At 35.4% G+C, this 26,099-nt stretch overlaps 3 protein-coding genes across 6 annotated transcripts; 2 read left to right on the top strand and 1 right to left on the bottom strand.

The window, feature by feature from the left end:
* Positions 1-585: 585 nt before the first annotated feature.
* Positions 586-4,581, bottom strand: LOC111790371 (uncharacterized). Of its 2 annotated transcripts, XM_023671255.2 has the most exons (8): positions 4,521-4,581; positions 4,331-4,407; positions 2,337-2,662; positions 2,038-2,123; positions 1,661-1,807; positions 1,397-1,499; positions 1,052-1,164; positions 586-895 (listed from the first exon to the last, which is right to left on the bottom strand). In XM_023671255.2, the coding sequence occupies exons 3-8, from the start codon at positions 2,572-2,574 to the stop codon at positions 803-805; spliced, it is 780 nt and encodes a 259-aa protein (XP_023527023.1). In that variant the 5' UTR covers positions 2,575-2,662; positions 4,331-4,407; positions 4,521-4,581; the 3' UTR covers positions 586-802. The 2 variants fall into 2 exon arrangements, with proteins under 2 accessions (XP_023527023.1, XP_086977968.1); XM_087121842.1 differs by lacking the exon at positions 4,521-4,581 and having other exon boundaries at positions 4,331-4,514.
* A 1,913-nt stretch (positions 4,582-6,494) lies between these two features.
* Positions 6,495-20,578, top strand: MED8 (mediator subunit 8). Of its 2 annotated transcripts, none has more exons than XM_023671224.2 (11): positions 6,495-6,853; positions 7,240-7,364; positions 12,188-12,312; positions 12,403-12,586; positions 15,951-16,058; positions 16,166-16,230; positions 16,784-17,089; positions 17,697-17,906; positions 19,160-19,213; positions 19,950-19,998; positions 20,119-20,578. In XM_023671224.2, exons 1-11 carry the CDS (start codon positions 6,639-6,641, stop codon positions 20,322-20,324), a joined length of 1,647 nt encoding a protein of 548 aa, XP_023526992.2. In that variant the 5' UTR covers positions 6,495-6,638; the 3' UTR covers positions 20,325-20,578. The 2 variants fall into 2 exon arrangements, with proteins under 2 accessions (XP_023526992.2, XP_023526991.2); XM_023671223.2 differs by having other exon boundaries at positions 16,781-17,089.
* Positions 20,579-22,926: 2,348 nt separating this feature from the next.
* On the top strand, positions 22,927-25,846 carry LOC111790381 (7-dehydrocholesterol reductase-like protein). 2 transcript variants are annotated; one of them, XM_023671267.2, is made up of 3 exons: positions 22,927-23,134; positions 23,541-23,691; positions 25,358-25,846. In XM_023671267.2, exons 2-3 carry the CDS (start codon positions 23,544-23,546, stop codon positions 25,630-25,632), a joined length of 423 nt encoding a protein of 140 aa, XP_023527035.1. In that variant the 5' UTR covers positions 22,927-23,134; positions 23,541-23,543; the 3' UTR covers positions 25,633-25,846. The 2 variants fall into 2 exon arrangements, with proteins under 2 accessions (XP_023527035.1, XP_023527034.1); XM_023671266.2 differs by having other exon boundaries at positions 22,928-23,121.
* The last annotated feature ends 253 nt before the right edge of the window (positions 25,847-26,099 follow it).

Genomic DNA, 26,099 nt, shown 5'->3' with positions numbered 1-26,099 from the left:
GGTGTTAATATGATCAAGGTCTTCTGAACTATTTGCAGCTCGGATTGGATATGCCTAAACAACGAGGCCAGTTTTAAAACAAATGATTGTTTTGTTTTTCCCCCTCTTTTTTCTCTTATATTTGTGAGCGAGAGAAAGGATTCTCTGTTTTCAAATCTGGGTGTTTCCATGAGAAGAAGAACGAGGATAAGATGGAGAAGAAGAAGCAGGAAGTCGTTAGCGCCACAGAGACGAAGGGGAAGAGGGCATGGTTGGAGAGGAGAGTAGATGAGAGGAGAGAGATGTTCATCATCAACATTTTATTATTTCAAAATTTGGGGATCAAAACCTAATTCAAAACACTAAAATTAAATCATTAGAAACCTATGGACGAACTTGGCCTGTCATCCAAATGGACAATTCAATAATTGAACTATAGTTTGTAGTTTCAGAGCATAAATTATATGATGTATGATTGAAGGTACTAATTTAAACCATTCAAATATTAAGGTTTTTCATTGCAGTTATTTGTTCAAACAAGATCAAACCAGAAGGAAAAATTTGCTTTGTTTGGTCAAACACAAAAGTACGTCTAAGATCACGAGATCAAAAAATGAAAGCCTCCAATTATATGGGGATTCTTGCAGTATAATACAAATTAAAATCTCAAGTTGCAAAAGATTATGCAACGTAATGGTGAGCCAACTCTACCTATATTTTTACTAATTCTCCACTTGCGATACATAGGAGTGGAAAGGAATACAGGATAGAGTTCCTTACTTGAAGCCTTCAAGTGCCCAATGTTGGATTCACCAATTTCAGATTAATACAGCCCCAACATCCTTAGCTCCATAACATGGCTGGGGTCTAATTCAGGAACGTTCTTGTTATGTTCTCGATCTTCAACTATATATTCCTGAAACCAAGAAAGCTATTATCAGCTTAGTAAGCACAAGGATTTTGACAATTTGAGAAGAATGAAGGAACCCAACAGTTCCCCATATTGGAGAGATGAAATGAGATAAAATGGAAATAACTTGACAATATTATTCTCTTTAAATCGTTACTGGACCTTTGTCAGTTCTTGCTTAGCAAGGACATGGTAGTGGCGTTCGTTTATCCTCTGCCCGCATATAATGGCTATGAAGAAACCATAGAGTAAGCCAACCAAGATGATCGCCAAGACTGCAGAAAAGAAATTGTAGAACGAAGAATTAAAAAGATAGATAGTAGAGCAACTACATTTCCTAAAGCCGGCACTCGATTTCAGGCAAGGATTCGTTCAACTGCTAATCCTAAATTCTTCTAATCGAATGAAACCAAAATATTGTGTGAGAACATTCACTTACACTAAAATATTCAATACATATATAAAGAAGAATAAAAAGTAAGGAATTAGTTGGCAGCCTCAGTATACCAGCCATGGCATAGAACCCATATGGGTGTTCTTCATAACCAAACATTTCCCTTAGTTCCTCTCCGTAGAATTTGTACACCAACACCCCCAAGAATGCCACAATCTGTTCAAAGCACATAGCGAAGACCCCTCTAGAAAAATCAATCATAACAATGAAATGAATTTATATCATAATGATAATGAAGGATATTTAGCCAAACATGAACTAAACACCTTGGCAGAAAAGTGGATGGCCAAATTAAACATATAATTACAATAATTTACCAGTTGAACAATAATGAAAATGAACGCATGGTCCCTAGCAACAAGAAATTGAAACTTCAGTCTCAACCACCAGCGATCAGGAGGGACATTTGCACGTAACACGAACATAGCTCTGCACTCTGTACAATGAGCAAAAGCAAAGCCCTCCTGATACAATTACTCAAATGGATTAGAATAAAAAAAAAAAAAAAACTTGAAAACTTGATCATTCTAGAATTTGACACGTTTGAAAGATATATGAAAGGAGATGTGTTAGATAGGTTATCAGCCCGTGGAAGTTTTATGATTTGGTAGCACTCGATACCACAGTCCATGGCCCCAGAAAAAAAGTGTTGATTTAACTGTAGAGAAGCAATATGAAATGAGGGAAAACTGACCTTTGTGGACCTCCAATTATCAAGACATGATCTATGGACATACTTTTGAGTGCCTTTGCAGTGGCATGGAGCAATTAAATCTTCTCCTGAAACCAAATTCATTTTCATACTAAAAATAGTAAATCGAAGCTTCAGAAGAAGAAAAACAGAATATACATACATGTACTGACACTGTCTTAACCTACAAGTGAACGTAAGTGTAATGTTCTTGCTTTGTTAAAATAATATTTGTGGAACACAGTCTTAATTGAAATTGATGAAATTGCATTACATATTGAACAGAAAGAAATGTTAAAAACCTCCAGTGTCAAGGCATATACGACATTGTGGTTGGTCTGCATTCACCAGATGACTGGTTTCATCAACATTAAGATTGTGTGAATCATCATCACTACCAGAGCTCTCTCTCCCTATAGCTATAATCTCAGCAGAGGATGATGATCCCACTGACTGTGGCAGAAAATCCAATTGACTTAAAATGGGCGCACGTTCCAGAATATCATCTGTATTTTCATCATTATTTGGTACCAGTTGCATGGTGTGAAGCCTCGCTCTTGAGTCAGACTTGCATAGTCATCGCCTGAGCTATTGTTCAGGTTGACCATTTACATGGAAACCAACGAACCTGCATAATTCGGGAAAGAAAAGCAATCACGTTGACATGAAATCATATGCATAGAAAATCAAGTGTACACATTTAACCACAGGATTATATTTCGCTCTGTTCTCATAACTTCCACATCTCCATGCTAAAGCACAATCCTAGACGAAGCAATGACAATTTCTTTATATTTCAAATTTAGGGGGAAGTTACCTTTATATGCAACCTTACTTTTTTATTTCAACAGTGAATAAAATACATCATTGGTTTCAAATAAAAGTTCAACACTGCAAACCCTATGCCATGAATGTTAATACTTCAGTCAGTTCTCAAACAAGTGCTTGAGATTCCTTGGGGGTGCCATGGCCACAACTATTCATTATAATAGCCAGGCATGGAAGTGAGCTCCTGGCACCTAGCCTATCAATGGGAAATAGGTTTGGTTTGGTTAGTACTTCCTGCTCTCTTGTGTTGAAGTTTGCCGGTTCATTAATTCTTCAGAGCAGTGACAAAGCTTGGGAGACAAGGGTGGCTATGAAATGTCTCGCCAGCTGCCACAACCTCTATATATTCTTCTTTCATGCAATTATGAACTACATCGGACTTCAACGTAAATTATTCTTTTAGAGCTGATGAAACCAACTACCAAGCTTCCTGATCAACCAATCATATCCATCAATGCAGAACATGCTCCAAAATTTTATTCTCAAATCAGGAGAGGTTCATAGATCCTAAAATTGACATAATGAAATGAGAAGTAGGTCCTTGTATAAATGTTAATGAAGGACCTCAAAAACAACTACGCTGCATTGAATCTTACGTTACGAGCTTAAGGGAGGTGGAAGAGTTTGTTGTGCCCGTTAATCTACAATATTGTTCGTTTACAAGACTTGAAAGAATAGGCTGAATTAATCAACATCCTCGTTCCTTGAGATCATAGAATACTATAAATTTAGCGAGAGAGAGAGATGCAATGGATCTACGTGCTCTGACCTATACTGAGCTTCCAAATGGACGTTTAACTGCTACCTAGCATCCAGTTTAGCATAGCTAACCAGTCAGTTTTTACAATCACATTCCAGCAGCCTCAAATTTTTAGTGCGCTAGCTGAGATTATATTTATTCCAGTCCTCCATATCTTTTTTTCTCATAACTTCCTTCTTCTGCTAGTCCTCTATACGCGAATGTGAGAAATTTGAAGCTAGTGTTTGCCTTGAGAAGTAACAAAACTGTACATACTCGCGTGTTCATGTGACAACATAATCTTAGCAATTCAAGCTTTTGACAAAAGCATTCTCTGTATTTAGGATTCTCGGTTATGATGAAAATGATTCAGTTTCAGACTAAAATCATAACCATCCCGTCGTTTATGTTCGTTTAGTAGCATCCATTAAAAAGAAACTAATTGTTTGTGCAAAGAAACGTACTGAAATGAACTTATAATTAAAGATCAATGCAAAGTGAGCGCACAAAAGCAGCAAAATACATGAAACCACAATATCTAAAAAACAATATTTTCCAGTGAATACATATTCCCTTTCTTAGATCGCCAGTAACTTTTGGCCTTCAAAAGGAAAAAAAAAAAAAAAAAAAAAAAAGCCTACAACGATTAAGAACAGAATAAATTTTCGGATAAAATGGATGAATTGAAACCAGGGAGAAGATAGATAGATCAAGGAATCAAAGTCGTACCGGCGGAAGCGCAGAACAAGAGCAGACGAGAACGCGTAGTTTAGGAATCCATGGAGGATCTCCGGAGGATCCGATGTCTGCAGGAATCAGAGGAGGGATTGAAAATTAGATGAGGAAGAAGAAGATGGAATTTCCAAATTGATTGAATTGAATGGATGATTGAAAGGAACAGAGCGGTCACGGGACGGACCAAATGTGTAGATCCACGTAATAGCGCGGATTCGGAAGCAGGGAATGCGAGGCAGGTGTACCATTTATATTTTATATTTTTATTTATTTATTTATTTATTTTTAGAATTTTTTTTTCCCAAAAATGGAATCTCCCATACTTCTCAAAATTGAAAAATAATATTATTAGAATTTGTCATATTGGATATATATATCCCAAAAATAAACCTAAAATATAATCTAATTAATTAATTAATTAATATTAGTCCTTACTAATTATATATTATCAATTATTAAATATCAATACATTATTTAGATTTTAATAAACTTTAATTCATTACATTTATAACTAATATTCTATACTATCCTACCTATTTAATTAATTTGTATTTATTTGTTATTTAAATTATTTAAGGGTCATTATAGGGTGTTTGTGGGTTCGGCTGAGCCATTCTTTTAGATCCAATCCAATTATTCGAGTTGTAAATTTGTCAACCCAAATAATAATTATTAAATAACTAATCCAACTCAATTTAACATTAAATTTTTTTAAAGTTGATTAGTTTAACTTCTCTAAATCGTTTATTTGAATAAATTTTTATTTTTAGAAGTAAAATGTTTATTTATTTATTTTCAAATAATTAAAATTTGTAATTTAATTTTAATATATATTTTTAAATTTTAATTATTAGAGAATAAATAATTAAAAATTAATTATGAAATTAACTTAAACTACATATGCTTGTATATATAATTATAAAATATATATTTTAAATTAACGCTATTTTTTAATTTTTTTTTATTGTTAATATTACTTTTAAAATTAGTTTGGAAGGTAAAAGTATATATATTTTTAAATTTAAACTGATTAGCTAATTAATTAATACAACAGATACCATTTTTTTTTTTTATTACATCCATTTATGCTCTTACATTTAATTAACTCATTATAATTCTCATCGACAAAATTGGTAAAACATATCCAGATTATATTAAAAATGTATATATAGTTCAAAATTAATTAAATTTAGTAAACGATTATTAATACTATTTTAATATTTAATATTTTATTATTTACTTTTTGTTTTTATTTACAATCGGGTGAGAAAAACACATACATATTGGTCGTAGGTTTGAATCCTACTTGAGAGATTTGATTCATTCGGAATTATTTAATTCGAAATGAAAGGGTTCGCTTTGACCGTTAAGAGTGGGTAACCCGTTTCGTTCCCTGTGTCTTTATTTCTATTGCATTCTATCTCATCGTATCAGATTTTATTTTGTGATATTTGAGAATCACCGTCAGTGCGTCGGAAAATAAAGAAATAGTTCATATATTCAAGATAATTACGTATTTACAAAATACCGTCTCAATTCATCCTATTTCATAAGATCTGGAATGTGATATGGTTTCGAAGGATGAACTGGATATGGACAGTTCCAATAAGATTTCATTCTTGAACAAAAATCCATTTATTTATTTATTTCATCTATTCCATGACCGGAAGAAGAGGGGATACACATTACACCATGATTTTGCATCAGAAGAGAGATTTCAAGACCTCATATATCCAAACAGATAACTTACCCTTAAAATTTAGTCCGACTTCGGTTCTCTCTCCTGATTTTCAATAACACAGAAACTTGCTTAGTCAGATCTTCCTTTTATGTGAATTCGTAGAGTAGGCATAGACCCAACTATACGATCGGAGTTTAAACACGTAAACCATAGGTCCTCCGAATATCCATCATCGGCGAACCCCCTTTCTTGTCTTTTGTTCTACTAGCATCCTTTTGTAAAATTATATTATTTTCAAATAATAAATTATAAAGATATTAAATATTTGAAGGTTTAATTTTATACAAATTGGTCGTTAAATATTAAATATTAAATATTTTATTGTTTTTAAAATCCGAATTTTCGGCTGCGAAAATTGAAAAAAAAAAAAAAAAAAAAAAAAAAAACACAATGAATAGATTTCCTTGTTTTGTTACCCCTAAAGCCCGAACGGAGCAAGGTTCCAGTTAAAACGGTATCAATTGGAGCACCTCAGCAAGCCTCGCCAGGCCCTGAGAGAGATCTGCAATAGCTGTTCTCGTCGCGTGCCATTGTCAACAGGGCTACTGTTGTCTCTCGCTAATGGCGACCATGGATGGAGTGGCGCAGAATCAGCCTCAGCAGCAACAGCCTCTCCTGGCGCCGCAGGTGGTTGTCGCAGAAAGGCTAAACCAGGCGGTACAGCAACAGTTGAACCTGGAGGCTGTGAAGACTCGAGCTACTACTCTATTTAAAGCCATCTCTCGGATCCTCGAAGATTTTGATGTCTACGGTCGCACCAATACGACACCTAAATGGTCCACTTTCATCTTTCGCATCGTTTTTTCTTGTGATATTTTCCAAATATGCTTGAATTTTTAAGTTCCTGATTGGCTTTCGATTGATAAAAAACTGAAGTTATGTTGTTTAAACGTTGAGAATCGTTGTGTTATTTCTGCCGGGGAGTAAAAGACAATCTGATGTGGGGAGGGGAAGGACTCGAGCATGTAGTTTCTTTTATTTCGCTTCATCTACACTTCCTAATAGCTCGTTGATGTTAGAAAGTAAATCATTTTTCCTATCTTCTGGACTTACATGTACTAATTATTTTTCTAAACATCAAAGCATCGTAATCTCTCTCTCTCTCTATATATATTCAATTTTCTCCAAATCTGGCTAAATGTGTAGTTGATTTCTACACCAGGCAAGACATATTGGGGCAATATTCTATGGTGAATCTCGAGCTTTTCAACATCGTTGACGAAATTAAGAAAGTTTCCAAGGCTTTTGTTGTACATCCCAAGAATGTTAATGCAGAGAATTCTACAAGTATGCACCTGCATCCCTTCCAAGTACTTGGTAGCATGGAGTAAAAGGAAATATGACAATTTCTGTTTTGTGTGCTTGAAATTACTTCTTAAAGACATCGAGATAATGTTTGCTTGTTTATTTTGAACTTCTGCCTTGAGAGAATGCATTTAGTTTTTTTTTTTTTTTTTTTTTTTTTTTTTTTTGGAATGATTTCCTATATTACATATAGTTTTGTTTTGTTTTCATTTTGTTTTTATTTTCTTATAAGAAACGATTTCATTGACTGTATGAGATTACTAAAGAGGGGAAAAACCCGAATCCAAGAGAGTTACATAAAGTCTCTCCAAATGAATAAAAGAAAGAAAAAAGGGGTAGTGATGGAAAAAGAGGGAGCACTTATACCAAGTAGTAGCCAAATAAACCATAGTATCAAAGTTCATATAAAACAATCCAATCAAAAGGAAGTTCCTTGTCTTTTAGGACTTCTTTGCGAAGAACTTCAAAAGAATGCCCTGACAAAGTTCACCTAAAGGAGCTTCTCTTCTATTTTAAAAGGATGTCCACAAATAGCCAATTCGAGCCTAGCTTAATGGAATACCAATTACCATACCAGAGGTTGATGGTTTGATCCCCCATCCCACGATTGTTGGAACTCAAAAAGGATGTTTGATAAGAGTAATAGAGAGGCTAAGAGTAAGACCATTAGGGCGAGTCGTAGACTATCCAGATGTTGAAAGAAAAAGTTTGTGCATATTCACATGAAAAAAAAAAAAACGTGGCTCTGAAATTTGGAGTTATTCTTGCAAATAGGGCACCAACGAGGAGATATACTTATATAAGATATTCTACATGGAAGTTTAGCATGTGTGTACCGCCTTGTGGCTAATCTCTTAGAGTAAGAATTTCACCTTCTTAAAGTAGTGGTCTTTCCAAATGGTATAATATAAGTGGGGGATAGACGGTGTATTGTGAGAGATCAGCAAGAGAGGGTTTGCAGTGAAAGTAACATTTGGTTACAGCTTTGAAGATTCTTGTCCAAGACTTGGATAGCTGAGATGAGGACAGGTGGTGCAAAGAATGTACCATTCCTTAGCTTCATTCAACATCCTTTAAGTTCATTATTTGCCTAAGATTCTAACCTTTTGATTCAGTCCTCCTCATATCTCTTTTTTGATAAGGTCATTCACATATCTTTGACAACAATTTTCTTTTTCAAAGAAATATCATATAGTAAAAAGGAAGTTACGTGCCAATATGTCATCCATTAGCAAAACATCACTCCAGAATGAAGTATTAGCCACATCTTCAGTCTTGGAAGTCATCCGAGCATGAATCAGATTATGGTGCTTTAAGATGGCTTTCCATGGTCCCTTGGCAAAGGATAAATATAGAGGTTCCATAAGATTTTTTGTTCTCAAGAGTAGAGCAGTATTTGGCATCAACGACCTTCCTGGGCCAATTTTCTCCTTGATATCTCCAAATCCATTTGCCAGTAAAGCCTCGCTCTTGCTCTTGCTCATAAGGCTATGTAATCCTAGCCTCTCGTTCTCCATGGGGATAATATTTTCTCATTTTATAAGATGTATACCCATTTTATCACAATTTCCTTTTCAAAGATTTAAAAAAAAAAGCTCTCTAAGGATTGAATCACCTCGAAAGGCATGACATATTGACAACAGGAGATTTAATAGTGTGGCATAGAGTGAGTCTCCCTCCCTTATGATCTCAAAAGGAGCAAGAGTGGTGCTTGCCATTGAGAGGAAGGCCAAGGTAGAGTTTTGACTGATTCGAGAGACCCTTGTTTGCTAGACATTCCACATTTTGATTTTCCATATGTAGACCCAAAATTTTGGATTTTGGTGATTCACATTGTGCGTGGATGCTTCCTCAAAAAAACTAACAATGTTAAAAAAATTAGATAAAGCATGCTCATCCTTTTATGGAGAAAATGATGGCATCATCGTCTGACTGTAGATGATGTATATCATTACAGTTCTTACCTAGGTCGAAACCTTTACTCAAATTCCTATTTGTTGGATGTATCATAATTCTACTGAAGCAATCAACAGTAATAATGAAAAGGAAAGACGAGGGAAGGTCACCTTGATGTAGTCATCTAGAATCAAGAGTCTTGCCTTTAGTCTAACTGTTAATGATGATGGAGAAGTTTGTTGATGAGATGCACCCTCTAATCCACTTTCTCCATCTTTGCTTGAAGCCTTTAGCCACAAGTATTTTATCTAGGAAACCCTAATCAACTTTGTTAACAGGCTCACTCAATTCCTAGTTTCATGGAAATTCCCTTCTTTTTTTTCGTTCATCGATGAGCTCGTTTGCTATAAGGAAGACATTGAGCATTTGCCTACCTGCAACACATGCAAATTGAAATTCTGTGATGGTGTGGAGAATACATTTTTTAGCCTTCCTGATAATATCAAACGCCAATATATATATATATATATATATATATAGATATATATAGAAGAACAAATTGCATAAGAATAATTAGATCAATCGAGAAGGCAATTCAATCAAGAAGCGGCCCATCAAGCCACTGACTAAAAGAACATCTCTAACGTATAATATCCTTGCAATAAGCTTGTACATACATGATATGAGAGTGATGAGCCAAAAATCTTCAACGGACTTTGAGACTAGTAACGATGATACCTTTCTTGAGAAAATCTTGGAACACCCTTATGATATCAGACTTAATCATGTTTCAGATCTTTTTTAGAACTTGGCTGCAAAACCATGCAATCCAGGAGATTTGTTTAATCCCAAATCCTTAACAGCTTGCCAAATTTCCTCTTCTGTGGAAGCCTTTTCAGGTTCAGAATTGTGCTGTAGAGTAATTGGATCCCAATTCAAAGGGTGGGGAAGAAATCTGCAGCCTTCTTTCTTGGTATAACTTGTCAAAGCTGAATAAATCTGTTCTCAATATCTTTCTCTGACAGCAAGCTCTTACCATCTTTAGGAAGAATCTCAAGAATGGCGTTTTTCCTTCTCTTGGCAGCCACACTTCTGTGGAAAAGACTGCTGTTTTTATCCCTTTGTTGAGCCATTTTGATTTGCATCTTTTTCTCCAAAGAGACCCGTATTTGGCTGCCAATGAAAGAAGCTGGGATTTAATAGATCTTCTTTGGGAGCTTTGGACTGTTCATGAGTTGATGTAGGCAAAGGTTTCCTTGTTCTAAGATGTGATGATGAATTTAAGCCCTTTTAATATCTGTATGCAACGGTGGCCTGACCAGCCCCTCAATCGAGTATTGATCCTCCAATTTTCAACCATTGGGGGAAGCTTTGATGGAGCATCCACATGTTCTAATTATATTTGTTTAATAGATCTTCTTTCTGTTAACGTGCTTTCATTAAATGTTATCTTATTTTTATTTTTGAAATATACCCAAAATTAAAGCCTTTACTCTCTGGAAGTACTATATATTTCTATATGATCACCACCATCATCCTTTGTTTTTGAGATTGTTTTTTTTTCTCTTTCTTTCTCTTTTCTTAAAACCTGCCAGGCACATATTTCAAGATTTTTTCCCTATTTATAAAACATAAAACCATTTTTAAAATCAAAGAAAATATTTATATATAGTAGACTGTGTGTATATAAATAGGCCACAAGTGATTTTTTCAATAATTGATTTTTGACTCTATCCTACGTGGTTGTGACGATATAGTTTGTTGGCTAGTTATTTGAGGCCACGTAGTGTCTTACTTGTGGCTATTAGTCACTAGACACTGCACATTAGGCGCTGTGCAGATGTAGACAAGACGATCTTTAACCATTGGAAAAGGCTTGAGTGTAATATGTCTTGTTGATACATTGAAAATGTCAATTAAAGTTGTTCAACATATTATTATTTCTTACAAGTTAAGTCATTGAAAGAAAAAAAAGTTCTTATGCAACACAAGATGATCTTTAATTGTTAGCTTTTTAAACACAGAGAGTATGTGATTTGAATCATCCTTAAATGTTTTTATATCCTTTTATGGCTAGTTTTTATTTTACTGTAAGAAGGATGATTGGGGTCCAAATGAAAAGATTCAGTTGGGTGCAAGTGTGTCTCATAACTTAGGCTCGGTCTCTAGAAGTGCATTATTGGGCTGTCCGGCCATGTTAGCCCGGTGTGCTTGCAATCTTGTCCAAGTGAAGGATTTTATAGCTTTGTAAGAAGATTTGGTGGCAAGCTATCCACCTCTACTCATGTAAATAAGCGAGGTAGACTAGTGGTTGATACTCTTGCCTTGGGTTGACAAAGTTTTGTATGATCTTCAGGATTGAATGTGCTCCCTGGCCCTCAATTAGAGGCCTCCTGCCTGGGATTTGGTTTGATAACTATTTTATATTTCATGTGTGTTTGAATAAATATCAATTGTAGGGTGCTTCTATATACTGTTTTGGCTTTTGGTTGCGGCAATGGCTTGTCTTCCAAACTGATTCTATATCTGTTTTTTATCTGCAATTGCCATGTTTATTTCTCACCAAAGCAGGGAGAAGAAGCATAAGCACTCACAATTCTCATTATCTCGAAGCTTAATTTTATTAGTATAGTAAAATGAATTACTATGGAACAGTACTTAACTGTGATGTTAGCCCTTCTATTTGGGTGTCTGGTATGTCACATAACTGTAATTGCTGGAATATCTTGGAAGTTGGTGTTTCTTCACTATTGTATGCTTATTTTACATCTTTTTCCTGGCATGGTAGACATAAATTAGTATTGCAGATGATCCCTCAACTAGTATTTCAAGAGAAGGAAGATGAGACAATAATTCATTTGTGAAATTTTGATTTCCACTAATTTTTTTCTTCTGTTTTGTGAGCCCAGTACTACCAGTTATGTTGTCCTCAAAACTATTGCCTGAGATGGAGGTAGACGATAATTCAAAACGTGACCAGTTGTTACTTGGGATGCAAAATATGCCAATATCTACACAGATTGAGAAGTTAAAGGTACTAGAAGTTCGTTAAATAACTGTAGGTTGTACAACTCCTTGAGTTCTAAAGAAAGTCCTCCGGCATTTAGGTTTACCTTTCTTACAGACTAGAATTGAAATGATTGGAGCAGCCTGTGAAAGTGCTGAAAAAATATTAGCTGAGACTCGGAAAGCATATTGTTTCGGAATGCGTCAAGGGCCAGCAATAGCTCCAACTTTAGATAAGGCTCAAGCTGCAAAAATTCAGGAGCAAGAGAATTTACTCCGAGCTGCTGTTAACTTTGGGGAAGGTACTTCATTACTTTTATAGTCATTGATTGATATCTTAATTTTAATCAATTGTAGGTCATATATTGTTTAGTTCTGTATCATGCCTCGTAAGTCACTAGTGATTGAGCTATTTACCAAAAAAATAATATTTATATTTAAACTTGCCAAATTGTCACATATCTATGAAAAGTACAGATTTTTATATTTATTTCTTAATTCATGATATACTTCATCAATTTGTGGTGCATAATTGAATACGGGCATTCTGATTTGTGCAGCAACCATTTCCTCTCTTATCATTTCTGTATGAATTGAAACGCAATCATAACTTGTCTTGTCGGCAGAGTTGATTTAAGTGGCAAATTTGTTTGAGATTTTGTGAAAAGAATTGCTGTGAGAGGAAGGACAAGTAGAATGTTGTTGAATGTGAGTGATGCCGCTCCTTAGAGATGGTCATTTGAATTATGGAGCATGCATATATGGCGATAGACACTTTGCTCCTAAGCTCAATCACACACCTTAGGGAAACCCGGTTGAGTTGTAGCCCCAAAACGATTGGTTTTCATACTTCCCAAACACTCTTAAATCCCCCAACTATGTCACAAGCCCACGCTACCATGCTTTGATATGGCAGGTTGGTTTAATTCTGGCAAAACAAAGGGTATGAGGTGTTAAAAAGAGAGTAACTGGTGGCCAACCCGTGGTCTTTTCTCATAAGGATGTCTTTGTTTGATGGATCTTATCCCATTAGAGTTTCTGTTTTCTTGTCTCTCTCGAAGATCATGATTTCGAAAAAGGTTGTTTTTTTTTTATCTGAAAGGTTATTCATGTGCGAGTTGACACACACTTCGGATCGACTCTTTAGAAAGTGGCCTTCATTGGTTGACTTGCATCTGTTGCAAGTCTAAATTTGCTGTTTTTTCTTCTCATAGAGAATTACAGGTTCTTTTATAGGGAAAACTAACTAAATCTAAATTGATAGATAATCTAAATTCCCTCGATACTAGGTAATTTATATAAATTCCTAGATAAGGTAAATCTAAATAATAATCTCTAGATACTAGGTAATTAAATTTCTCTAGATACTAGGTAACTAAATTTAAATAATAATCTCTAAATACTAGGTAACTAAATTTAAATAATAATCCTTAGTAACTAAATGTAAATAAATCATAAATTAGGGAGGTCAATTACTCCCCTTCAAGCTGAGTAATAGATATCATAAATTAGGGAGGTCTATTACTCCCCTTCAAGCTGAGTAATAGATATCATTCCTTCTCAGCTTGGATACTAACTTATAAATTACACATATCTCCTAATTTAAGGCTAATCCTTCGACACCCCCTCAAAGTGATTGGATATATCTATTAGTCAACTTGGACCAGATAGGTTTATGTGCAATATTGATCGCACGACATCAACGATATGACTTCAATGATAAGGCACGACGTGAATGGTAGCTATGAAGGCACTAAATAAATTTGGTTTAGGTGGATGCTGATTAGCTATGAGGCTTCGAATAAATTTGTTAATGGTAGCTATGAAAGCTTTGAATAAATTTGCCATTGATAGTTGAAGGCTCCGAATAAATATGTCAATGGTAGCTATGAAGGCTCCGAATAAATTTGTCAATAGTAGCTATGAAGACTTTGAATAAATTTGTCAATGGTAGCTATGAAGACTCTGAGTAAATTTGTCAACGGTAGCTATGAAGACTCCGAATAAATTTGTCAACGGTAGCTATGAAGGCTTCGAATAAATTTGTCAACGGTAGCTATGAAGGCTTCGAATAAATTTGTCAATGGTAGCTATGAATGCTCCGAATAAATTTGTCAATGGTAGCTACGAAGGTTACGAATAAATTTTTCAAGCTAGCTATGAAGGCTTCGAATAAATTTGTTCACGTTTGATATGAGGATTTTGAATAAATTTGTCCACGGAAGTTATGAAGGCCTTCAATAAATTTATTTTGCCAGCAAATCCGTCCGTTGAAGCCGTGAGAGCACATAACTCATGCATACTTTCCCCTTGGAGCACTTCCACGGGGTTTGCTTGTCTCTCTCGTGCTTACTCCGCTTGGAGTGTATGGTTCAATTGGTAACACTACGACAGTAGAGCTGATACTGGACTCATAATCTACGAAGTAGGTTTTCTGTAGTGACCTTTCTTAAGGTACCGTCCGATTCTTCTATTCGAGAATTGGAGTCTAGACTTGATGGATTTGGAGATCTTAGTTTTGAGGCCTCCTTTTCTTCCTCCGACACCTTTGGTTCTCTCCTTTATTGAATGCTTCAAGTCAAAATCTAAAAAATTTGATGTTTTGTGATGATGATTGGAAGAACGATTTGAGATTTTTCTGACATGATGGTGAATCTTAATCTGGGAAGAAATTTAGTCAACAAAAACGAATCAGCAGGGTAGTAACCGGTTACCTTTTTTGCACAATCTGAATAGAAATTGGTTATAGGATGACAACTATGAAGGCTCTGAATGAAACTTGATGGCAGCTTTGAAGTCTCTGAATGAAGTTTCAACGATGGATGATCGGCAGCGATGAAGGCTTCACCAATAAAGTTAGCGTTTTGGTTCTAATCAGATTTCCAGAATAGAAAGGCTCTGATACCATGTTGCAAGCCTAAATTAGATGGTTGTTTTTTCTTCTTTGTTTTTAAAGAATTACATGTCCCTTTTATATGGAAGGATTGACTAAGTTTAAATTGATAGATCATCTATCTGAAACCGTAGATACTAGGAAATCTAAATAAATTCCTAGATAGGATAAATCTAAATAATAATCCCTAAGTACTAGGTAACTAAAATCTAAATAAAATCCAACTAAATAAATTGGAGAGGTCAACTGTAATGGGAATACACATATCTTTCAACAATATCCTCTCTCAAAAGGTCTGTAATGGGAATACACATATCTTTCAACAATATTCTCTCTCAAAAGGTAGAGGAAGACCTTGATCATATCCTTTAGAGATGCGACTTTGCGCACTTTGTGTGGAGTTATTTTTTTTGCAGGCGTTCGACTTTCAGCTAACCCACCATAGAGAACTGAAATGAGGTGATCGAAGAGTACATTCTCCATCCTCTTTTTAGGGAGGAGCTGTTCATAGTGGCTTGTCGGGTGTGTGCTTTGTTGTTGGATCTTTGGAGAGAGATGAATGATAGAGTATTTAGAGGCTTGGAAAAGGATTCAAGTGATGTTTGATTCCTCGTTGGATTTCATGTTTGGTTACAATGGTCTTTTGTCATTTTTTTCTCAATTGGAAGTTAATTTTCTCATTTAAATAAAAAAAATAAAAATAAAGTAGTCCTTGTTATGCCAATAATTTGTAACTTTATTTCTCAGTTTGCTTGCATCTCTTGTTTATGCAGGATTAAGATTACCTATTGATCAACGGCAGATTACTCCAACACTTCCGATGCATTTGGTAGATGTGTTGAATGTAGGTGATGGAGTGCAGAGTTTTAATGAAACATCTGGTAACATTCTTTTGTTTTTTTTTTAGCATGAGTGGTTTATATATTAATTTACTAAATTGCACTAGTTTTTTGTTGTTAATTTACTAAGTTAACAAAATGTCTATCAGGTATGTATGCAAAGAATACTCCTCTAACATCACATAATATTGGTGGTCCAGGATCATTGTTACAGGTGAGATGATTTCCTTGCCCCTTGAAGCGGTTCCTCAACTCTGATTTATTTGCACCCCCTTGAATTATAGAATGTGTTCTGAGTTCTCCTAAGGCAAACAACTTTTGGCTAACAGATTTCATTTCATTCGAGGTTCCCTAGTGTATGTGATTGAATTATCTTGTGTCAGTAGTTCCCTAATTTTATTAGGATTTCTTTGGTTGTGAGTTATATCTTTCCTTCATCCTTATGAGGTTAGGTAGTATATTCGGTACTGTCAGGAATTAAAAGTTTGAAAAGTTTCTTGCTGACTCTCTCCAATTCTCGCAGTTCTTGCTTTCCCTTCTCTTCCTACGAATATTTGCATCAGTATTGACTTTGAACTTGAGCACTTGGACTGCTTGGTTTGCATATTTAGATTTAGTAATAACTCTAATTCTTTATATTCTGCATCATAACATCAATGGTCTCTTTATCTTACCTTCTTGTATGTCGTACACACATGCATATAATCAGAAATTTCAATTTTTTGCAATTGCTGTTGATTGTCCTTTTCATTTGATATTTAAAGCAGCCTCCTGGATCACAACTTGTTGGAAGGTCAGCTGCATCGCCTTCTGGTGCCACATCCTTTGACAACACAACGTCACCATTGCCATATGCTAACTCTCCAAGGTCAACTGCGAATGTTATGAACATACCTTCTCCTCAACAGCAGACCCAACAGCAGCAACAGCAACAGCAACAGCAACAGCAGCAGCAGCAGCAGCAGCAGCAACTTCAGGTCCAGCAAAGGCAAAAATTGATGCAACTACCTCAGCATCAGCAACTCCTTGCTCAACAACAGATGAGGCAATCTCCTATGCAAGGAATAGGACAGGTAATATGCTTGCTGGTACTAAAAGTAAATAATAACACTTGGACAATTTAATCTGTTATAATTTTCTCAATGTTTACTGACTCATTCTTCAAGACTTAGAATGTTTAGCATCGTCCATCTTTTCCCCTGGGACCTTCTTAGTTCATGAAATCATTATAATTAGATATTAACATTTATGGTACTATTTTAGTCAGAAATTATTCCTCGACTATAATAGGAAAAAGAAATGCAGTGATGGCAATTTAATGGTCATCTTACTGGGATATCAAAAGAACCATGGCCTATTCAATTATTTTATTAGCGTATTCTTATTGATTAACATCAGATTATTTATGCATGGCTGTTGCAAAATACTTGCCTCATCCACGAATACCATCTACTGATAACTTGAGAAAGACATATTTCTAAGTGAAGTCCCATAAAAAAGATATTTTAAACTGTAGTCAGTTGTGTTGTAAATTGGGTGACCTCTCAACTCACAACACAAGGAGAGTTATCAATATAGAAGCATCTGAATATAATACTTGGAGGCACAATGCAGACTGTGCTCCTTGATTTCTCTGGGATCAGTTATATTTTATTTTATTTTATTTTGTAACCATCCCAGATTCATGGACAGCATCAGATGCAGTTTTCACAGCCATTGGCACACCAGCAATTTCAGGGAAGGCAGATGTCTTCTGGTCACATTCAACATGGCATTACTCAAAGCCAGCTTGGCCAAGGAAATCAAATGAATCGTCACTTGAGCCAGTTTTCTGGTGCTGCTAACAGTAGTTTGTTTAATGCTGCGCAGACTACCCCAAGTTCTCAAATGGTCAGATATTTCCATCCCTCATTTTGTTAATATCTTGTGTTCCCTTTTCTTTCTTTCTTAGATGTAGTTGGATTAATATTACCATCAACAAGTAGATTGCATGAAGTAAATGTTATGCTATTCTAGGTTAATTTTCCACTTTTCCTCAAACTTATTGTTTCGAGTGGTGAAATCACTGCTACTATGTATGGTGAGAAGACAACTTTGACCCTTGCATTGTAGCTGTGTTGTGTTGCTTTTACTGCTACTACGTAAATATTTACTGCTCCTACATGAATGAGCTTATCTTTTCCTTTCTGTTCACAAGTAGCTGTGTTGCTTTACCGAAATTAAAACTGCAGCTCCTAGAGTTTCATCTCGGTTGTTCTTTTAGGCAATTTTTGTCCCTATTCTCAACTTGTCAACGTGGACAATTATTGTTGATACTTCTCTCTGGTGACGCGATGCAGTCAATTTATCCTATTACCTACTGATTTTGTTTTATTCAAATAACATTTTTCTAACATAAGACCCTAATTTTTTTTTTTAATTATTATAACCAAAAGATGCATTTTTTCAGATAAGAGAAAATTTCCATTCCATGAGAAAGGAAAATGTATAGAAAGACTAGAGTTGCAAAACAAATCTCCAGCTGGTCATGAAAACTGTTGGGTAATTACAACCATGATTAGACTATAGAGACTCAAAATACAAATGATACACTAAATCTTCCCAAAATGAGAATCACAAAAGAAATAATAATAATCATAATAAAGTTGCCTCATAGTTGTGAAGCAACCATTTTCTTCCTCTGCAAATGAAATCTGAAAGTAATTTGATGATAACTGAGACATGAATTCCTCAAACTTTAGTTGTAATTGTAAATCACTCATTTTTGTGACATCTGTTGTCTGCAATGATTTCACTAGCAGTTAAATCCTGATCTAGAATTTGACTTCTTCTGACACATCTTTTTGAGATTTAGAAATTCTTTCGGGCAGCACTTTGATCTGTCCATGACTAATAGAAATAGTATTGTTCAAATATGTAGCCTTGGAGATGAAGGCCTAAAGGTCAAATTTGCCACGAAACTACAGCTGGGACTTGTATAATACAACAACCTGTTTTAATTTTAACACACTAAAAATTGGGGTTTCAGGTTCCACTTATAGTTCTAAAAAACGTAAATTGACAGTTGACACCTCAATATGATACATTTTATCTTTATTTTCTTTTAATTGTCACTGAATTATTTATATCTTTTTTTTTTCCAGATTCCAAATATTTCAGCTACAATGTCATCGCAACCACTCATGCCACGTGTGCAGGTTTGTTCTAATTTGCTCGTTGAACTTCTAATGTTTTTTTTCCCCAAGTGCTGTTGAGGGGAAGATAGGAGGCTGGGGTGTACGGTGTATGCAAATCTAGACGTAGTCTGTTATTATAGTGTATATTAAGCTGGAAAATACAAATGGATGTTGTTTCTTCCTCTTTGTTGTTCGGCTTTAATTTTGTATGATCTGTTTTTCTCAGTCTTTCATAAAAAAACATCCTAAGCTGCTTAGGGACGACAATTACGGGAAATTATCTTTGCAGTTGGTTTATTATCACTGTATATGTTGATTGAGTTCAATAAGGTCTTCCTCTTTTGTGCAAATACTTCATGATCATTCTTTCTGGTAACCTGAGTTTCTTCATAGCAGATCCAAGTGATCAAATATTGCAGCGTATGTACACCATTTGGCCAAATGTCCAAGATTATTTAAAAGAATTTTTACGTTTCATTCATTTTAGGCTGAGATTTTAGGATTATTTCTAATTCTATTTATAAGCGCAATAATTGATAGTACAAGTAACCAATATACAGACAGATTTTCTTACTGCCATATGCTACTGATCCAATATGTACCATGTCTCCTACAAACTAGAGCAGTTCTAACATCTTTTCAGAAGCGTATTCTTTATGGCACTATCACTATCATTTTTACATAACTCTAGTCTGTACCCCTATCATTGTTCGAATATTTTTTTCCCCTTCACTTGGCATTTAATTTGTTGTTTCAGTATGGGAGCAATCCGCAGCGAAGCCATGCTCAAATTCTGAGTGATCAGAGTATGTAGTCCCTTGGCTCACTGATGTGTTGGTTAAGGCAGATGCATAATAATAATATTGTCTGTGTGTAACATTTCTACGATATTGCTCTCTAACAAGCAGCCGGTGTTTATCCCTCAGTGTTCAACATGGGAGGAGGCAGCGCGGGTGGTATGATGCCTATGCAACAGCAACAGCAACAGCAGCAGCAGCAGCTTGCCCCACAAGGTGCATTTGGTAACATGGCAACAAACGCACAGTCTCTCCAATCTGGTATGCTTCCACTTCAGAACATGCAACAGACTCACCCTAATTTCGGCCAGCAAAGACAGCAAAACCAGCAATAATGAGCACTGTGCGTTGGTAGCCCCTGCATGTAATGCAATCCATTATCTATTTACTGTGTGGTTGTAGAGGAAGATTAATTTAGTACTGTTTTGTACATACCGCTGAATTTTGGATTGTGTGTTTACTAGGGTGGGTAAACAATCTGCCCCTTCTTTGGCCCTAATGACTTGTTATAAACTAGGCGTAGTTTGGAGGAGTAGAGAGTGGGGGAGTTATCAACTCCTCAAGTGGGAGTACCACTTTTACTCTTTCATCTCTTCTTTCCCTTCTCTTCTCCTTTTCTCTCTCTTCCATTTATTAATTTACACATGGTTATTTAGTGATTTTTTTTAATGAATTCTCATGATTATTAATAATTAAAGTATAGGGTAAATTATTATAAATATTAAAGTTTGAATAGTACCTTTAAATTTATTAAAAAAATATTCTTACATTCAATTTAAAAAATATATATTTATCCTTTTATTTTAAAATATTAATACTAAACTTTAAAAAGTTATTTACATCGTTTTTATCTGTAATTCATAAATCATCTACATCTTTGATTTTCTATGTAACGACCTGGGAAAGAAAGAAAAATATATATATATAATAAATAAAGGAAAACGAGAAAACGAAAAAAAAAAAAAAAAAAGAACTCAGTCGTCGGAAAACCCGCGAGTTTTCCGGCGACCGCCGAGTTTCGCGGAACCCATGCGAAACGACGGCCACAGCACACTCACCCTTAGCCCAGCATCTTCAGAACACCTGCAAAGGGAGAAAAGAGAGAATTTCGAGAGAGAGAGAGAGAGATTTCGGACAAACGTCAGCGAGTGTCCAGTTTCTTCGACGAGCCCTCAAACCACCCTTAAACCGACACCAAACGACCTGTTACCACCATAAGAGGGACCTCATGCATAGTGTATGTTCATAAGCATAGGGCTACTTCCTCTAGAGATGATGAGTGCGGACGCGCACCGTATGATGAGCGCATATGCGCACAGGTGCGAAAGCACACAGATGAGGGTGTTCATGAGGTGCATGACACTATGGGGTTCCGCTGACCTCCGGACGTCGCTACAGATTAGCTTGACCAGAGGGTCCAGGAGGTGTGCGAGCGCCCTGGGGATTCACACTCGCACGTGTGAGTCGTGTGTAAGGAAGTACTACACATTCAATTTGTTCGAGACTGGAGGCCACCCCTAAGATGATTAGAGATAGGTCTCTAAATCATGGTTGCATGTGTTTGCATTTGCATGGCCCCCTATAGTGGGGCCACTTACTGAGTATTCTTTGAAATACTCAGGCCGTGTGCCACATCATTTTTTCAGGTAAAGGCAAGGCGCACTTGTACGGAGGACGGCGGCATCGCGAGCAGAGACTGTGGCACGTGCATAGGGTAGACTCATATTTAAATCTAGTCTTAAGTTAGAATATGTTGTTTTGCATCTCATTGTTTTAAATTATTTTGTATTTGTTTTTGTTTTCTCTAAATTTCAGTATTTCATATTTAAACACGTAAGACCATGGCTGTGTTTTCCAGAGAAGAAGTTGTTTTAAACGTTTTTTTTTGAAGTTTCCGTTATCAGTTATGTTCATGTAAGAGTTATATTTCCGCATTATAGATGAGCATGAGACGTTAGTAGCGACTCTGAGTATGTGGAAATTTAGGGTCGTTACATTCTATCTCCTTATTAACAATTTTTCTTTTTTCATTTTTTTTTGTTCGCTTAAGTCCTTTTATCTCATTCTTCAATCTCTAGAAGTTTCTTAATTTTTTTTTTTTAAATGGTGGAACGAATAAAAATTTTCATTTATGAGCATTTTCAAATATAAATATAAAAATTTTAACATCTAAATGGACAATTTTTTTTTGAAGTTGGTTATTTCCCAACTTAAATGAATTAGTTGTTGAAGTTTTTTATATTTATGAAGTGTAGATATTTTCTAATAACTTTAAATAAATTAGTTAGTTGTGTCCGAGGGAAACAACTCGGATCATTGGCTAGGATGTTGAAGTTTTTTTATATTTAAGAGGTATAGATAAATAATTTTTGTGAAGTTTTTTATATTTATGAGGTATAGATAAATAATTTTCGTTCATATAATGATATCACGAGGTAGGGTATTGATAGTAATTTTTTTTTCTTTTATAGATTATGGTTATTAAATGTATTTTTTTAAGACAACATTGATATTTTTATTAATTTAGCCTAATATATAAATATTTTTAATAAAGATATATATTATTTTTATCCTATAATTTTATTTTTTTAATAATATTATTTAAATTGAGATAAATTACAATATTACACAATAATTTTTTTTAAAGCTATAAAAATCTCTCTATTTCACTTCCTCCACATGTCATTTACAATTTAAATTGAAATTACTTATAAAAATGGAAATATATCTTTTTTTAAATTTTATTTAACAAATAATAGTTCAAATATATATATATAAAAATTAAAAATATTCTAATTTAGACTAACTCATATTATAATTTAAGTAATTAGTAATTTAAAATATTACATACTAAAAGACAATTTTCAACTTAAGAAAAAAAAAAAAAAAAAAAATCCATTGAATAAGTTGGTTTTGAAATTTTGATTTACACACTCTTATTTGTGCTGCGAGTAATAGGTCGGATTGGTTTGGAACGAAATCTGTGTACCCACCTTCCGTCCGTAGCAACGAGGGAGAACAAGAGCATCTTTTATCCATGATATGAAAGTAATTGAAGCAAATTGAAATCTGCGTGGTTGCAATTGTTGAATCTCGTCCTCTGAAGTGGAGAGATTTTCTTAGGTCTTCCAGGTTTGATTCTGAAGTTCGTTCGATACCTTGCTTTCAGCTTCTTCCTTTTCTTTTGCCTTCAATTTATGTATGTATTTATGGGATGTGATTCAAACCATTTGCATATCCTTGTTGGATTTTCTCTCCTCCGAAGTCTATTGTTCTATCTCCTTCTCTTGTTGGCTTTCGAAGAACACGAAGTTCCAAGGACAGCCTAAGGTTGTTAACTGACAATCCAAGATGACTGGAAAAATGATGACCTGATTTTTGATTTCCATGTTTATGTTTATGTGGTTGTTCGTCGTTAATTGAAATAAACGCTATCTTGGACTGTAGTTGTATTTTCCCCCGTATCAGCTCCAATTAGGGCAAAAACACCTAATCTGTAGCTTGTTGAAATTTTTTTATCCTCTTAAAGATATCTCTTCTCCTTTTGATAGGCAATGTCTTCCTACGATAATGTTGTGGGTGGGAAGTTGAAGCTTAAAGGGAAAGCTCTTGATGTGAAAGTAGGTGGGGTGAAGAAGAAAAAGAAACTTAAAAAGCATCAAGATCAAGCATCTCGAGAACTGGAAAACGAGCATCCGGCAGGTTTGTTGTTCGATTATTACTGGAATTGTCTGGCTTGGATATGAGTGAATGCATGTTTACGAATTATCCATATTATTCTCATGGCAGAGTTGAAATTAGAACCGGTAGATTCCCACATTCAACATGAAGAAAAATAACGAAACGAGAATTTTGCAGGGACCCTTATATATGAAAAACGATTATGCCCTAGCTCACGTTATGAAAACTAATCCGGCTAGCACTTCAAAGTAGAGAGCTGTATATTTCCCCCATCATACAGACAAACTTTACTTTCGATACGCATACAAAACTTTTGAATTTGGATTTATAGTCTTGTAAGCCAGAGAGTTGTTAGGCATCAGTGCATAAACAAGCAAGAGAATTAACTATTTTTGTTCAGGCCCTATTGTGGGTCCACCATGGTTTAGATCCCTGTTCTGTTGGTTGAATTGATATTGGTTAACTGCCTGCCGTAACCTTAACTTCTTTGGGAGATCTTCATTTTAAACGGTTGATTGATTTTTTTTTTTCGGTTAAAGAACCATTGATTGCTGAAATGAGGAAGGAAGGGAACACATTAACGTTTCTTTAAGTAGTGAGTTGGTTGAGATAGTTATCTTTATGAATATCTACGTAGGGTAGACATATTCGTGCTCATATACCTTATCAGATGGTAAGATTCAATAGATTCCTAGCTTCATGTTGTGCAACCATGTCGGATGGTGATAAGAACGTGTCTAAATCTTTTTGTTATGGGGTTTTTTTTTTTGACCTGTTCGTTTTGAAGCACACTGGATTAGTTTTCTACACAGTAATGAAATATAACTTCTGTTGAGGGTAGTGAAGGACAGGAAAGGCAAACTAATAAGATAGAAGCCTGAGTGAGGCACGAATCAAGATCAGGTTTACTTCCTAGAAAGTTACCAAAAAAAAAAAAAAAAAAAAAAAAAAAAATCTTCCTACTGCTCTAACCAAATGTCCTGGAGAGTGGCCAAAGCCCCAACAAACGGACATGTCCTTCTTGACCCATAAAATAGTGAAAAAGCGGTGCGCCACATCGAAAAAGTCCTCACACCTATGGTGGACCACAGAACACTTGCATGGCCGAAATACACTACCTAACTGGTTCTCGTGGCTGTCTTGTCTATGCTCTGGCTCCCTTTTAAGCATGATAGACAACCGAGAGCTCCAGTTTCAGTTCTCAGTTCATTTAAAATAATAGCAGCCTTATAGCTTTACTTTGGACAGCATCTTAGATATGTACCCATGAGCTATAAAATTCCGTTGTCATCACAGTCAATATTGAACTTGGATTGCTGTCAGCTTTTGAAATGCCCGACAATGGCCAGGAAAGCTTAACCAAACTTGGTCAGTGGATGTTAATGTTACACCTTAGATTTGTTTCATATTTATTAGTTCTTCGGAACTTTTCCTTTCTCAAGAATCATGCCAAGACTAGAGTTTTAGAATTTGCTTTTGATTGATGAACTATCTTACTATGAATATAGATAACATAAGTGATGGCCATACCATTCCAACTTTGAATAGCCTTGCTTAAGAAGAAAGACATCTCAAGCCTCGAGTGGATCCTCAGTCCTCATCGTCATTGATGAGTGTTTTTTTTTTTCAAATTTATTGTTCTCACCATGATGTTTGTGAATCTGCTCTCTTTGGGTGGCAAATGTAGGCGGGAGTGCTGCAAGTGGTGAAATGCCCGATGATGCGAACGAGGAGGAAGAAATAGATGAGGCGAACAAGTCAACGGAGGATGGAAAGGTTCCTCATTACGATGACCATCTAACACCAGCGGAAAAACGTTACATCGAACAGAAGGAGAGAATTGATGTTCATAGACTGGCGAAGAAAGCAAATAAATCACATCGTGACCGGATCCAGGACTTCAATCAATATCTGGCGAACATGAGTGAGCATTATGACATTCCCAAAGTTGGTCCCGGCTGATCCATCTCCTCTTTATCTTGGATTTCGTGGTCACTCTGGATTGCTTGCTTGCTGATATGCCAGGCTAAATGGGGATGTTGAACCGAATTGTGTTATTGTTAACGGAAGGAACAAACCCAAACCCTTTTTATTTGTGGATGCTGTGTACTTGTTGGTATGAATATGGATATTGAGACTTCAGTTTGAAATCTGCATCTTTACTGCTTCCCTCTCAGGTTTTGTGGTCTTCCCATTTACATATGGTTTGTTCATTTTATTAGATAGAATGAAAGGGTAAGGCAAAATATGTTAATATGTTATGCCTTTGACTGTATCAATTATCATAGAATTAACCAACCGTCAAAAGTCTTGCTTTTTATTTCAATTTGCCTAATTCACCTCTTTTGAATGAAAACATGTAAAACCCTCCCACCATTTATTAGTTTCGAAGTTATGTCTAGCCGTTCAAATAACCGAATAAGTTTAGA

Source organism: Cucurbita pepo, chromosome 3, assembly GCF_057944985.1.
Source record: "Cucurbita pepo subsp. pepo isolate OVF chromosome 3, ASM5794498v1, whole genome shotgun sequence".
Lineage (NCBI taxonomy): Eukaryota > Viridiplantae > Streptophyta > Magnoliopsida > Cucurbitales > Cucurbitaceae > Cucurbita > Cucurbita pepo.
This window is presented reverse-complemented; position numbering and strand designations above follow the sequence as displayed.

Coding starts and splice junctions, on each gene's coding strand:
- MED8 (XM_023671223.2), top strand. CDS start 6,639: ATGGCGACCATGGATGGAGTGGCGCAGAATCAGCCTCAGCAGCAACAG. Junction 6,854..7,239: donor ACCAATACGACACCTAAATG/GTCCACTTTCAT, acceptor TTTCTACACCAG/GCAAGACATATTGGGGCAAT. Junction 17,090..17,696: donor CTATGCAAGGAATAGGACAG/GTAATATGCTTG, acceptor TAACCATCCCAG/ATTCATGGACAGCATCAGAT.
- LOC111790371 (XM_023671255.2), bottom strand. CDS start 2,574: ATGCAACTGGTACCAAATAATGATGAAAATACAGATGATATTCTGGAA. Junction 1,500..1,660: donor TTTTCATTATTGTTCAACTG/GTAAATTATTGT, acceptor TGCTTTGAACAG/ATTGTGGCATTCTTGGGGGT. Junction 1,165..1,396: donor TGGGTTCTATGCCATGGCTG/GTATACTGAGGC, acceptor TCTTTTCTGCAG/TCTTGGCGATCATCTTGGTT.
- LOC111790381 (XM_023671267.2), top strand. CDS start 23,544: ATGTCTTCCTACGATAATGTTGTGGGTGGGAAGTTGAAGCTTAAAGGG. Junction 23,692..25,357: donor GGAAAACGAGCATCCGGCAG/GTTTGTTGTTCG, acceptor TGGCAAATGTAG/GCGGGAGTGCTGCAAGTGGT.